The 12,892-nt window shown below is 47.2% G+C and overlaps 2 protein-coding genes across 11 annotated transcripts in view; both read left to right on the top strand.

Annotated features, from left to right (window-relative positions):
* The window catches only part of ARHGEF9 (Cdc42 guanine nucleotide exchange factor 9), a 163,700-nt gene that overhangs the window by 50,126 nt on the left and 100,682 nt on the right, over positions 1-12,892 (top strand). Inside the window, exon 1 of one of the 10 annotated variants that reach the window (XM_061347756.1) lies at positions 11,608-11,747. The exons of 7 other annotated variants lie outside the window; for them this stretch is intronic. Coding sequence is in view for 2 of the 3 variants with exons in the window: in XM_061347754.1 (XP_061203738.1) it covers positions 11,746-11,754 (9 nt within the window). In the remaining variant the exon portion in view is untranslated. Of the gene's footprint in view, positions 1-11,607; positions 11,759-12,892 lie in introns of those variants that run through there. 2 more of the 10 variants (XM_061347754.1, XM_061347753.1) reach the window with 2 other exon arrangements.
* On the top strand, positions 10,826-11,574 carry LOC133209255 (uncharacterized). Its single transcript, XM_061347767.1, has one exon. The coding sequence runs from the start codon at positions 11,395-11,397 to the stop codon at positions 11,572-11,574; it is 180 nt and encodes a 59-aa protein (XP_061203751.1). The 5' UTR covers positions 10,826-11,394.

The following is a 12,892-nucleotide window of genomic DNA, read 5'->3' on the forward strand; positions in this document are numbered from 1 at the left end:
GCCAAGGTCCTGGCCACGCCTCGTCCCTGCAAATCCTGCTCTCTCTTTGCAAGACAAGGCAGCCTGGTCCAGCTGGCCTGGCCAAATGCCAGCACAGCCAGCTCTGTTCCATCTAGTGCACATTTTGTCTCTTGTTCCCATTGGTAAGTTGCTTTAATTCATAGTACTTAAAATGTTGGACCATGCTGGTGTACCGTGCTATACAAATGAGTTACTCCGCACCAGAAGTAGCTGCATTTCAGCAAGTCAGTGTGAATATTATCATCTCAGTCTACTGGCTGGAATGTGCTGTGGGAATACAAAATGGCTCAGTTTACTCCTAAGTGGAGGTTGGATCTTTTCACACACATTAAGCTGTTACCATGCAGTGAGGGACCTTTGCCTTTCATTTGGGCCAGTTTTCACAAGCACTGAGCCTCTGCTATGGATTTTCAGCTGCCTTTTTTCATTCTCATATTCTTTTCTGTGTATCAAGTAGAGATCAGGAGTAGAAATGCATTTTAGAGCATCCTTGGACTTTGTTCTACTCGGGCACTTTGGTTTAAACCTGGATTTTAGACTGATTGCTCCCAAATTCTGCACAGCACTGGTTTATTCAAAGTGCTGTTTTCTGTTGCTGTCAGTGCTGGGTTGGGTTAAAGGATCAGACCTGCTCCCTTTCAGAGTTAATCATCTCTAAGAAGCGTGTCACTTATGCTTTACGAGTGATAGTACCTTTTGTTTTCCTGGCAGATGGCTCTTTATTTCTAAATCAGCCCCTTAAACCTACCATTATTCCGTAATATTAAGCTGTCGGGGCTTCTTTTTGTGCTCCTTTGCATATGCTGCTTTCTGTTTCTTAAACAATTAATCTTTGCCAATTATGCTGGCATCCCAGGAGGGTATTTTCCATGCTTCATTGGTACTAAGTTGCTAAACTCCTCTAGTATCTGTTTCTAACCTAGAAAGATGAAACTAATTGTCACTGGTCGTGATGAGGATAAATCTACACATCTGACGGGATTGGGAGCACGATCATTATTTCGTTAGGCATTCCTCGCAGAGACTATTGATCCAGCATGATAATCAAATGAGTTGGTTCAAATCACGCTTAAATACAGCCTTTTCTGGAATGGCTTTTTATCTGACAAGGGCAGAGCTTTCCCCCAAGCCTTTGGCTATGGTACAGGAGAGACAAGTGTACATCTTCCTCGGTATTTCTCACATGGGGTCTGCTTCTGGCCTTAATACTGTGCCTGTGAAAGGTAAAGTGAGCGCAGCCATTGGCTTCAATAGACACAGAGCCCCAGCCTTTTAGTTTGGTTTTTTCCAGGCACATAGAGATATATTTTGACAGTGCATGTTGTTCAAATATTTAAAACCAATCTGTTGATATTTTACATTTCTGTCGCAAACAAAAAGTGAGCTATTGTAAGTTATCACAGCTTAAAATATACTAAAAAGGGATTCAGTGACTAAAGGGCCAGCTACTGCAAGTGGAGATGTTCAGCAGCAGCCAGAAAACTCCTTATATTTTTCCTTACTGATTCTTCTCCACTTGTCAGTCTGCACGTCATGGGATATTTAAAGTACAGAGACTATTTGTACTTCAGAATCCCAAAAAGCTCCATGTGAAGTTGGGAAAAAACAAGTGGAAGGAAGCAGTTTGAAATGTTTGAAAGTGTGGATAAGCAAATGCAGCTGGTGGAGAGAAGCCAGGACGGGATGGAAAAGGGATCTTGCAGTATCCAGGCATTAGGGAAAAATGGGACTTGAAAAGGCTCAGAGCACCCTGGGCTCCTGCAGAGATCAAAGGGAGCAGAGAGCTCTCTGCTCACACTGCAGTGACCTGCGCGCAGAGGATGCTCTTTGGGCATCATCTCTTCAGCCTCAGCCAAGAGCTCCTCTTCCCATAGGAGAGTCCTTATTGCATGTTGTTGTGTTGTCTCTGAGGCTGATTCTTGGGTTGAAGGAGCTCTGAATGCACTGGAGTGTTCCGTGAGTGCTGTGATGCTGTGGAGCTCCCAAAGCCTCAAGCCAGTCCTACCAAATGCATTTCTGAGTGGGATTCTTCTCACCCACATGGTTTATGTTCTGTTCCCCGTTTCAGTCCCAGTTTGGGGCTTCTTTAACCTTCCAATTACAGTCTCTTACTAGTGCTGCTGTACAAATACACAGTAAGTGTCCAGGTTAAGAAAGAGTTGATGTTATGGTAATAAAAGTATCTGGGTAAATACCTGATACATGCTGAGGATTGCCTTTGTGTCAGTCCCAGAGGGATTTGGAGGAGGCCTGGCTCAAGCCCCATGTACAAACCATGGCTCTGAGCCCCGGTTCCTACATGCTGGATAACAGACAGGCTGATAACTTCCCTGTCTCCTGAGGTGCGTCTTGATGATGCATCAGGGATGTCTGGAAAACCTTTTGAGAGCATTGCTTGGAGGGTGCCATGGGAATGTGAGGCAGTATTTCACAGAGCACAGAGCAGGATGCACGCACTGGGAAACCACACACGCTGCGTGGTCACCAAGTCCATCTGTCCCTCTGGCGTGCAGGGTCTCAGTGTCTGAGCCCAGCAGGTTTGCACAGTGCTGGTTTAACTGTGAGGAACCGGATTCCTTGTAGCTACTCAAAGGGGTTTTCTTTTTTTAAACACTTCTTGAAAAATCTCTGAAATGCTTCAAGCTGACATCTTAATGTATTTATGACATTAACTGCTCCTGCTCCAGAATGGCTGCTCTGAATCTCTTTGAGCCTGGCTGTTATTTTGAACATGACTAATTCCCCGCGTGACTAAGCTCTTAGATAATAGGAGAAATTCATCAAGTTATCTCAGTCTCCAATAGTTTCTATTGTTATGAAAAGACATCTTATGAAAAAATAAATAAAGTTGCCTATTATGTAAGATGGGCAGGGAAAGAGAGATGAGTGTTGCTGGAGCAGCATATCTGGGAGCTGCTTTCAGGCTCTGAAGTCTCCAGTGTGGCCTGGTGGGGAGGGTGTGGGTGAGAAATGAAGTCCAGCTGCTGGTCTGGAGCTCTGGTGATCTTCCACTGAACCTCAAAAGCTGCATTCATATGTAGAGGGACCCCAACTTGTATCTCCCCCGCTCTGCCACGCTGTAGGATTTAACCCAAGATAATGTTGGGTGTGCAGTGTATTACACCACAGTGCTGCTGTAGCTGTTTCCAGGTTGCTGAAGCTCGGAGCAGTGGTTTGGCTGCCTTAGCTCTGTCCTGTTGGTGGTGATTGTGCAGTTGTGCTTCTGGAGGAGGCTAGCGCAGCACCAGGTTCTTCCCATGTCCCCAGCAGGCAGGTCTGTGCGTGTGATCCCGCACAGCGAGCGGCCCTTTGGCTCGTGGCAGTGGCACATTGTCACAAGCAGTGGGCGAGAGGCAGTGCTGGCTGCTCCTGCAGGCTGGAGCGTGGCATCAGAGGGGACCGCAGCCTCGCTGCACGCCATCCCGCTGGGCCGGGTGGAATAGGAAATGAAAGCTGCTGGCATTCATTTGCCTCATTTGGAGGCAGGAGAAAAAGCCATAAACTTCTTTTTCCTTCTTTTAATGCTGATATTATTGCTGATAAAAATGAGCATTTTAAGTGCTGTTCGTACAGTGAGTGATATCCAGCTGGAATTCCCACTTCATTAGGTTGCCTTGCATCGTTTTCTTCATTAAAAGAATGCCAGATTCAATAGGCTGTTCCCTCTCCTGTTTTGGGGAGGCAGAGAGAGGAGGAGAACATGATTTGTATGAAATATATCTAATTCTCTAGGTTAATTTGTGTGAAGAACATGAGACCCATGGGTCAGCTTCTTAATAAGATGGTTGTTTCTTTACTCAATATCTTGACAAGGATAAACCCAGGGAAGCCAAAGCCAACAGAAGGAGAATGAGGAGGGCTGTAAGGATTTCTTAACCAGCCTCAGCCAATTGCATGAAGCAGGGCCGTAGCTTCTGCTCCCATCTGCCACAGCATGTCATGACTCACAGCAAGTCGTGGGACTGTGCCTGGGCTCAGCTTTCCTAATAAATAGGTGGTGGATAATTCCATATTTCCCTCGGCATAAGCTCAGGCTGACAGAACAGCAGTAACAAGTTGAATCACAAGTCCCAGGGAGTGCAAAGCATCAGGGCTTCCACATTCAGAAGCCTTTGTGCTTTTCCTGGTGCACTGGGGCAGGGCCTGATGTGGCCATGCCTCTAAGCAGAGCTGATTATAACCTTGGTTGGAGGAGAGGGGAGAGTCCTGGTGCAGGTGCTGCTCACTGAACCCACCCCTTCTGCCAGGTCAGTCAGCAAAGGCACAGAGCAGATCCAGAAAGAGCAACTTCTGTTCTGCTTTCTTCCCTGTGTGGTTCCTGACATTGTTGTTCAGTACATACATCATGGATCACGCCGTTTCCATTCTGCCCAGCATCTCACTGCTGATGGCTGGACCTCTGCGGGCTTAAGCAGGTGAAAATACTTTGTTAGGTTTGCTTTTTAACTGCATAGGAAATGGGATGCAGTGGATTTCAAAGGACATTCCTGTGTTGTGGCAGAGCTGAAATACACTCTGCTTTTCATAGCAGAGAGCTTTCTCTTTGTGTCTGCAGCTGTACTTGTCCAGGACAACACTGAGGTTCGTAAGGGAAATTCTAGCAGTGATTCTTCACTTAACACTTTGGCCAGGCATGTGTTGATGTGCAGATCTCTGCAATTTAATGTCAGAAATGAGAGCAGGAGCACTGGAGTTCCCGTAAGAGTTCCCAGAGGGAGCAGCGGAAGGAAGGGAATTGTCTTGGATTTCTCTGCTGTTCGGGCTTTGCATCGTTATCTTGTTCTCAGGCTCAATTGCAAGCCCAGAAGCTTGAGAAGTAAAATTAAGGAGTCAATGTCTGTGTGTTCTTTTAGGCCATTTTTTTTTCAGGCAAAAGAGAGCTTATGTAAGGTGCAAATGAAATCTGGATTCCATGAGTCCTTTTAAACTGAGCTTCATGGCTCCCTGAAGCGTCTCTCTGTGATGAGGGTAATTGGTGTCACCACATCTGACCTCTGCTGCATTTGAGGGGGTTTTCCTTTTCTGTTTCAAAACTGGGAGTCTCAGGTTACTTCTAGAGCACAGGCTGGGGTGCAGAACAGATGCAAGGAGAAGAGAGAGCACTTGCACCATGATTGCCGGGGGCATGAGATTTTAGTTTGTCTTAATGCTTCAAGTTCAAGTAAACTCAAAAATAGCAGCTCTGTTCTTGCTGCAATCCAGACAAGCACAATGAAATCCACCCCCAGACAGGCTCGCTCCCAGTGCCGTTTCTGCACTGTGTAGTGTTACAAAAGCTATGAAAACTGATGATATCTGTACATCACTCCCCATTGTGGTTCAGCCAATGCTGGGGTAGAGCCTTGCAGTTGTGTGTGTGTGGCACAGCATGTTAGCAGGGATGCACTAAGCCATGCTGGGATGCAGGTGATGCCTAGTCAGGGTACCTTGGAAGAAGCATCTGGGTACCTTGTAACAACAGTGACAAGGTTTGGGCTTTATTTCCCCCCTCACAGCATCATGCAAGTGCTTTAAATTCTTCAGCAGAGGAAAGAGCACCATCTGTTGAGATGCTGGCTCTGTCTGTAGAAAGAACCAGTATTAATTGAGGTCTCCAGATGTGGTGCAAGGTTAGTACCTGACATGTCACTGCTGCCCTTTGCTCAAGGGGTTCAGACCTGTTCATCTGGAACATGGTTGTGGTTAAGCAGGGCTGGTGTACAAGCATATGGCAACCTCCCTGGCCTACCTTGCACTGTTGTCTGGCCTTTAGTATTAAAATAAATGGTTATAAATAAATCAGTCTCTGCACTGAGGCCATAAATCTGTTGTCTGTCACTTCTTATTTCCTGAGATAAAAATAGAACTGGTGAGGAATGGGTAAGAGTTTACCACTAGAGCTTCCCTGAGCAATGTGTGTCTGTATATAGCGTATCTACCAAGGGTAAGGTGTAGATGTCAGGGTGATGCTTCCCATCTTTTGGTGAAATTCTCATTTTTGTTTTCCCCATCCACCTTCTCTTTCATTTCACTGCTTTGCAGGCTCTCGACTCAGCCTTTTCTCATACAGTTCCTCCTCTGAAGTCTATTTATGCCTCAGCAGCTTTTGAGATCATCATCTTATCCTTGCCCACCTCTCCTTCTTCCCCCTTTGTCTCTCTGTAATTGTATTTTTGTTAGTTCTGTAAATGAATCATTTCTTGTCTAGCTGTGCTGTGAATCTGCTCACTTGTGTTGTGTGGTTAGTGTGGACCATGCTGGAGGGAGCTGTGCTTGCTCCAGCCACCACAGCGCTTTGTTTCTGGTGTGTCTCTATGGTAGAGGGCCCTTGAGCTGCTGCGGGAGGGAGGGCTGGGGCAGGGGTGAGGTGGAATAAAAGCTACTAAGGGAGATGTGTAGCGTAAAGAAAAGGGAAAAGGATGAAAAAAGGAAGTAGAGGGAATTACTGGAAGAAAGTCCCAAGCTGATGTGGACCATGAGGAAGCTTTCCTGTTGAAGATGGAGTGGGCAGGCAAGGTGACTGGAAAGATAATCTTTTAAGTGCCAAAAGTCTTTCTCCATACCTCAGTTTGGATAACGAACTTTCGGCATTTGGGGATTTTCAAAGCTTCCTGTGAAGCCGGTCAATGAACATACAAGATAATGAAGATTATTCAGAACAAAACTGCCCTTTGCTGCAGCTCGTAGGCTGGTGCATCCCATCTGGCTGAAGGATGGGATAGAGGACTCTGTGGCAGAGCTGCTGTGAAGAGAAGGGAAAAAGAGGCAAGTCCTGGTTTAAGAAAATCCTCCTGTTTGGAAAGTTAGCAAATGATAATCCCACTGGCCTTTAATCTCTGAAACCCTGACCTTAATTCCTGGCCAGATTTAGAAAAGAAATACTTAATTTGATGGTTTTATAATCTCTAATGGAGTCTGTGACTCAAACCCCACATGATGCCTGATGGGGTCAGTGAGTGCCCAGCAGAGGAGACTGGGAATAGAGGAGCAGTTCCCATCTCCTGCCCACACATCCCTGCTGACTGCTCCTCTTTGCGGCAGTATTAATGCAGATTGAACCTCTCTCATGGTGAAATACAGGTCTGAGACAGGGCTTGTGCTCAGAGGGGGAACAGTAAAAAACTGCCCATAGCTGTTTCCCCCTTGGCCATGGTTCGTCCAGGCCCACACAAGTCATACTTTTATTCCCACTCCGAATCATGAGACTGTGGGATTTGTTTGAAACTTTCCCTAATTCACAGAAAGGTTCATCTCTTTTGGCCAACTGATGTTGCTCAGCAGGTTTTCCTGGCCTGGCAGAGCTGGGGTCCCCATGCCAGGTCCCAGAGCTCCACTACGACAGCCTTACTGGTATTCACTGTGTCTGCATTGCGGTTATAGATTTAGTGGCTCATTTTTGCAGTTAATGGAAGATGGTGCTGATGTGTTAGAAAACACAGATGCCTCTGCATGTCAGGAGACGGCCTCAGTGGAGGTTCATCTGCACGGTGAATCTATGGCAGAACAGGGAATTGGAGCTGAAGCCCTGTTCAGCCACAATGCCACGGGATGATCCTGCCAGCTAACGTGGGGATGGTGTCCCCTTCAGTGGGGATGGAATGTGGGATCTTTAAGCATCCAAATCATAAATCCTCACTCCTGAGTAGAGCTGTATTTGTTCAGCTGGAAGTAGTGGGTTGTGCTAATTGCTGGAGACATCCATTGGAGGGAGTCGTGGTCACAAGTCTGAGCCCAGTGTGTTGCACACACATAAGGAGTGAAGAGTTGGCATCAGAGGCTTGCCTCAAAATTACCATGTTGTAATTAATGTTTTTGTAGGGGCCCTTCTGATTTGTCTGTTATTTGGGATATAAACGTATCTATATATGTGTATATGCAGGTTTTGTCTAGATAGAGGTGTAAGTGATGTATTAGAGGAAGCCCTGGCCCCTTCCTTAGTTAATGTGCTGCTGGAGAGGTGCTGGGGTTCAGAACTGCTTTCTGATACAGAAGAAGCCAGCGCTGATCTTGCATTACTGTGCTCCTGCAAGCTGCTGTAGTGTAAGGGCATGTGCTGTACTGGGAGGGGAGGTGGTATTTTATGTAACTGGAACAAATCTTTTCTTGCTCCTCAGCTCGGCTCTACCGAAGGTTAGAGGGAACTTTTCAGAAAGCACTGCACGGAGTTAAAAACTCTGCGGTGGTTTTATATAAAGCCCTGATGTGTAGGTGTTCTTTCTGAGGCTTCGAAGACAAGGTACCATCCATTTTTGTAGTAGAATTAACATTTGGTACATGCAGAAGGCATGGCAAATTACATAAAGCAGCAAGTACTATTGGGAATACTGTGAATATCATTTAGAAGGAAGCTTTGATGCAGTAAATCTGTGCTGATCACTCTTGGTGGCTGATACACACACAGCTTTCACTGGATATTCACACGTGTATGTGAATTGGGCACCCCTCATTCACATACACATGTATGTGGATGGGGCGCCCCCCGATCCTTTGGGGTGTTTGCTGTGAAGCAGGACAAGGGAGGAGGATGCTGTACCGGACCCGGGGCTGCGGCAGCGCCTGCAGCCGGGCTGGGCACAGCCGCTGGTGACGCAGGAGCTGATGGTGATGAGCGGGATCGGGGGGACCTCCTGCCTGCAGCAGGCAGGGGGTGGCTCCGCCGCCTCTATTTATAGTCTCTGCCCTCCCCTGTGCTGTGACTGGCTCAGCTCTTGCAGAGTGACTGCCTGAGACCTGCCAGGCACATTGGTTGTGATGAAATCCTCTTCTTCAGCTACGGAAGTAACTATTGAGCATGTCTGGTAGCCACTGCACCTTTTTCTCGATATTTCTTAGGCCTCTGCTGCTTTTACCTGCCTAATTTTCACTCCCTCTGTCTATAAGCAAAGGCTCAGCAGAATCTGCCTTGATAGCGTGTGGTCACATCCCATTCCTGGCGTTAAGAGGACACAAACAGCGCAGATCAAAGTGATGGATGGGCTGTGGCTGTGGAGGTGGCTGTAGACCCCCCAGGCTGCTGTGGGCAGGGGGAATATCTCTGCTGTGCCTCCTGTACGAGTTAAGGCTGGATCTGAGGCTGCGTCTAACTCAGGCTCCCTCTGTGCTCATTGCAGTTCAGAGGAAAAGATGAACTGGCTGTAAAGATGTCTCTAAATTTGGGCCTGTTGTGTGTTTTGGAGAGGTCACTGCTGTTACTGAGACTGAAACTGGAAGTTCCTGGGCGTTTGTGGGAGGTCAGGCTTGGCTTTTGGAAAATTGCCTGCACTGTTTTGGGAAATGATTGTAACAGTAATAAATACTCCACATCTAATTTATGTTTTCTATTCTGATTAGTCTGAAACTGCATTAGACAGGCAGGCTATCCAAAAATGCATCCTTGATAGGAGATGCAGGTCTGGATGCTGATGATCAGGCAGATCCATCATCTGGGCACATGTGCTAATGGGGCTTCCTGCCTGGGGCAGGGTTAGAGCAGCTTCTTACCAATATACAGGTGAAAAATCACCTTTCACTGTCCTCCTGAGTGAGAAATTCTCCACTTGAACAGAGTAAGGGTCTCGGTTGCTGAGAGGCAGCCTCTGGCTTTCAGTTACCACACTGAAGGAAAAAGAGAAGAAAAGGACTACCTGATTAACCCAAACCGTTCTTATTTAGCAGTGCTCAACACAACTCACCCTGTGTCTGTGGGCACATCACAGCCCTCATGTGCTACAGGGGGGTCAGAAAGGAGGAGGATGGAGCATGGGGTGAGCATTGGTCTTCACAAGCACTCAGTGGAGGCTGAGACACTCAGCCCTCACCCACCAGACACTGTCTCTCCTTTGGTGGTGTGGGGTGGATGTAGAAGCCTGCTGCGTCTGAGCGAGCCCTCAGCAAGCCATAGAGCAGAGGAAGGAAAATGAAATACACCTTGCAGTAAGCAGCTGGGTTAGTGTTGGTTTGAATGGTGAGTGGGGGTAGGAGCATAATCCTGCTTGTCCCTTCTCTGAGTGCCCTGGAAGGATGCTGTGGTGGGAAAAAGGCGAGTCAAATCTAGGCCCTGCCTGTTCAGGTTTTAACATGAAATTCCTCCTGAACTCTTGCTGTTTGCTCCTGGAGAACTGCCTAAGAGCTTGTTTGGTGCATGTTGGCCTGTGTGTGACTGTCCTGGGTGTGTTCAAAGGAGCAGGTTTCCTAGAAGGTGCTGGTGAACAGCCCCTCTATGCACAATTCACTGCTTAATGTACATGCACTAGCACCATTTCTGTATTTGTCTGTGGAATCATTTGCTTTTCCCAGCTGGGCACATCACTCTGTGTGTGTGTGATGCTTCTCTAAGGTAACTACTGGTTCTGGGATCTGAGAGTGCGGTTTGGGATAGCAGCTGGCACCTGGACCATCAACCCTGGGCGTGTATGTGGATTTACTGTAGGAATGAAGAAGGAATGAATTTCCCTGTCCTGTCGTCCCCTCCACCCCCCTTTTATACATCTCTGTCTGTAAAACAGGAATTCAGTTTAACTCTTAACACGGAGAAGCCCAGTGCTGAGGCGAGAAGCTGTGCGATAGATCTATGATGGGATGATGTGAATATTACCCTGAGATAAAAAGGGATTCTCCTGCAGAATTCCCACGTTAAAGGCTCACAGCGAATTCCCAAGTCACCAGGGTTGCCTTTTCGTTCCTTTCTTCCCTGCTCCCTCTCCTGCTCCCCTACCTGTTGTGAGCAGGCTCCCACCAGCACCGGCTCTTTGCCGGGGTTTATTTCCCACGCGAAGCCGGGCGCAGGCGGACAGACGAGTCCCTGCGCACGGAGCGGCCGCAGCTGCGCCGCACACAAAGCCCGGAGCCGCCTTCCCGGAGCTCAGCGTTGGGATCCGCCGGCTCCCGGCCCCGAACAACGGCAGGAGCGGAGGGGAAGAACCTGCGTGCGCGGTGCTCCTGCCTCGGCGGGCGGAAGAGTCGCATATTTATGGAGCCAGCGCTTCCTCCTGCGTTTGAGTGACAGCCAGGATCCCTTCACTGCTGGTCACCGGAGCTGATTTGTATGCGCAAGGGTCCGCCTCGCTCCTCTCCGAGAGATGCAGCCGCAGCAGCTTGCAGAGCTGTCACACTCACACAGGCTCCTTATCTGCACTGGCTTGACGAATTAAAAAGCAAGCCAGCCAGCAAGAGAGAGACCGGGAGAGAGGGGGAAAGAGAGCGAGGGAGAAGCTTGCAGACAGCGCTCGCTTTCTTCTCCTAAAGGAAGGATTTTGCGTCTTAAGTGCTCACGGGTTGTGATGATGCTTCACTTAGCGGGCTCCAGAATGAGCTAGAGACAGCAGATAGGGGGAGAAACTAAGCAGACCACAAAGCATTACGAGCAAAAACCAAAACCAGGAACAGTTTTCTCCTCTATTCTAGCATGGTGGATGTATGGACAGTCTTACAGAGCAGAGGTTGACTTCTCCAAATCTACCAGCCCCACATCTTGAACACTACAGTGTTCTGCATTGCACCATGACCTTGGATGTTCAAACGGTGGTCGTTTTTGCAGTGATCGTGGTGCTATTGCTTGTGAATGTCATACTCATGTTCTTCCTGGGCACTCGTTAATGGATTTTTTCTCCTGAGCTGTTGGGGGCTACTACTACTACCAGTAGCAATTCAACAAGAGAGCAAGAGCGAGCGCGAGAGCGCGAGAGAAAGGCGAGAGAGAGAGAGACAGAGAGAGATTGCTTACTGAGGGGGGAATCGCGTTGAGCTTCAACATGGCCTCGCTGTGATATGTATGACGTTGGTATATTATCTCTCCCTAAATCTTTTGTCATGTCTTGTCTTTTAAGTATGCCTGTAAGTGTAGCTGCTTTTGCCTGGGTTTTAAATGTGATAAATAATAGTAATCCATTCCTCTATCATTCTGTGCTGGTGAGATAGAGCTGTTCCTGTTTAGTTAAAAGCAGAGTGAAAATATCTTTCTGTGGTAAGCATGGCTGGGTTGTTTGCTTCCTTTAAAATAGGGGCTCCAGTGAATAATAAGTCATTTGGTGTGATATTTCTAGCAAGCAGTTAATGTGCAGTATCTGAGTAACCATGTAGCTTCCAGGTGAGAGATGCTGGTGTTTGCAATTGAATTGAGCTCTGGATGTTTTTTTTGGGGGGGAAGGAGATGAGAAATCTTATGAGAGGATTAAATCTTTGCTAAAATAACATTCAGCCACCAAAAAAAAAGGGGGGAGAGAAATTGGACTTGCTTTATCTGTGTTGCTTGATGCTCTGACTTGATTTCTCAATACTCAGCCCTAAAGCCTCCAAATTCTGTGGCCACACTGATGTAGCTGCTTCTTTCTTTAAAGATGAGAGGGGGACTGAAACGTAACCTGGTGGGGTTTTTTCCTGTTTGTATGTGATTTCTATCTCTACACATTGGGAAGGAGGGATCAAAGAGGAAAAGGGGGATGCATGCTTTGTTTTTCTTTGCTAAAGCAACAGATACGGAGGGGTTGGGGTTTGCTTTGATTTCTCTAGAGAGTCTGTTTTGCCTTTCTTTCCTTCCCTGTATCCGTACGTGTGTGCGTATCTATATAATTTTTTGGTAATGCATGTAAGAAAAATCTTTGCCCACCTCAAGGATAACAAGATTTTGAGACAGGTTCTTTGGGTGACTTTATTTACATTGATTTTCTTGAAAACGAAGTGCCAAGTTGTATATTATGGGCTTGCTGAAAAGGTGTCCAGTAGTTAGAGGTCCTTCTGTGGAGACCAGAACTGCAGTGTTTACTGCTCGGGAGCTGACGGGGGCTTCCAGTGGCAGTGCATGAAGTCTAGAAAGGATATGAAGGGAATGTCTGAAGAGAGGAATGGCTTTTCCTCTCGAAAATAGGTCTCTGTTAGAAATGTTGAGAAGTTTTTTATGTATTATGCTTTATTTTCC

The sequence above is a fragment of the Neopsephotus bourkii genome, unplaced genomic scaffold, assembly GCF_033783945.1.
Source record: "Neopsephotus bourkii isolate Nb327-2 ecotype Australia unplaced genomic scaffold, CSIRO-AGI_Nbou_v1 NB_324, whole genome shotgun sequence".
Taxonomy (NCBI): domain Eukaryota; kingdom Metazoa; phylum Chordata; class Aves; order Psittaciformes; family Psittacidae; genus Neopsephotus; species Neopsephotus bourkii.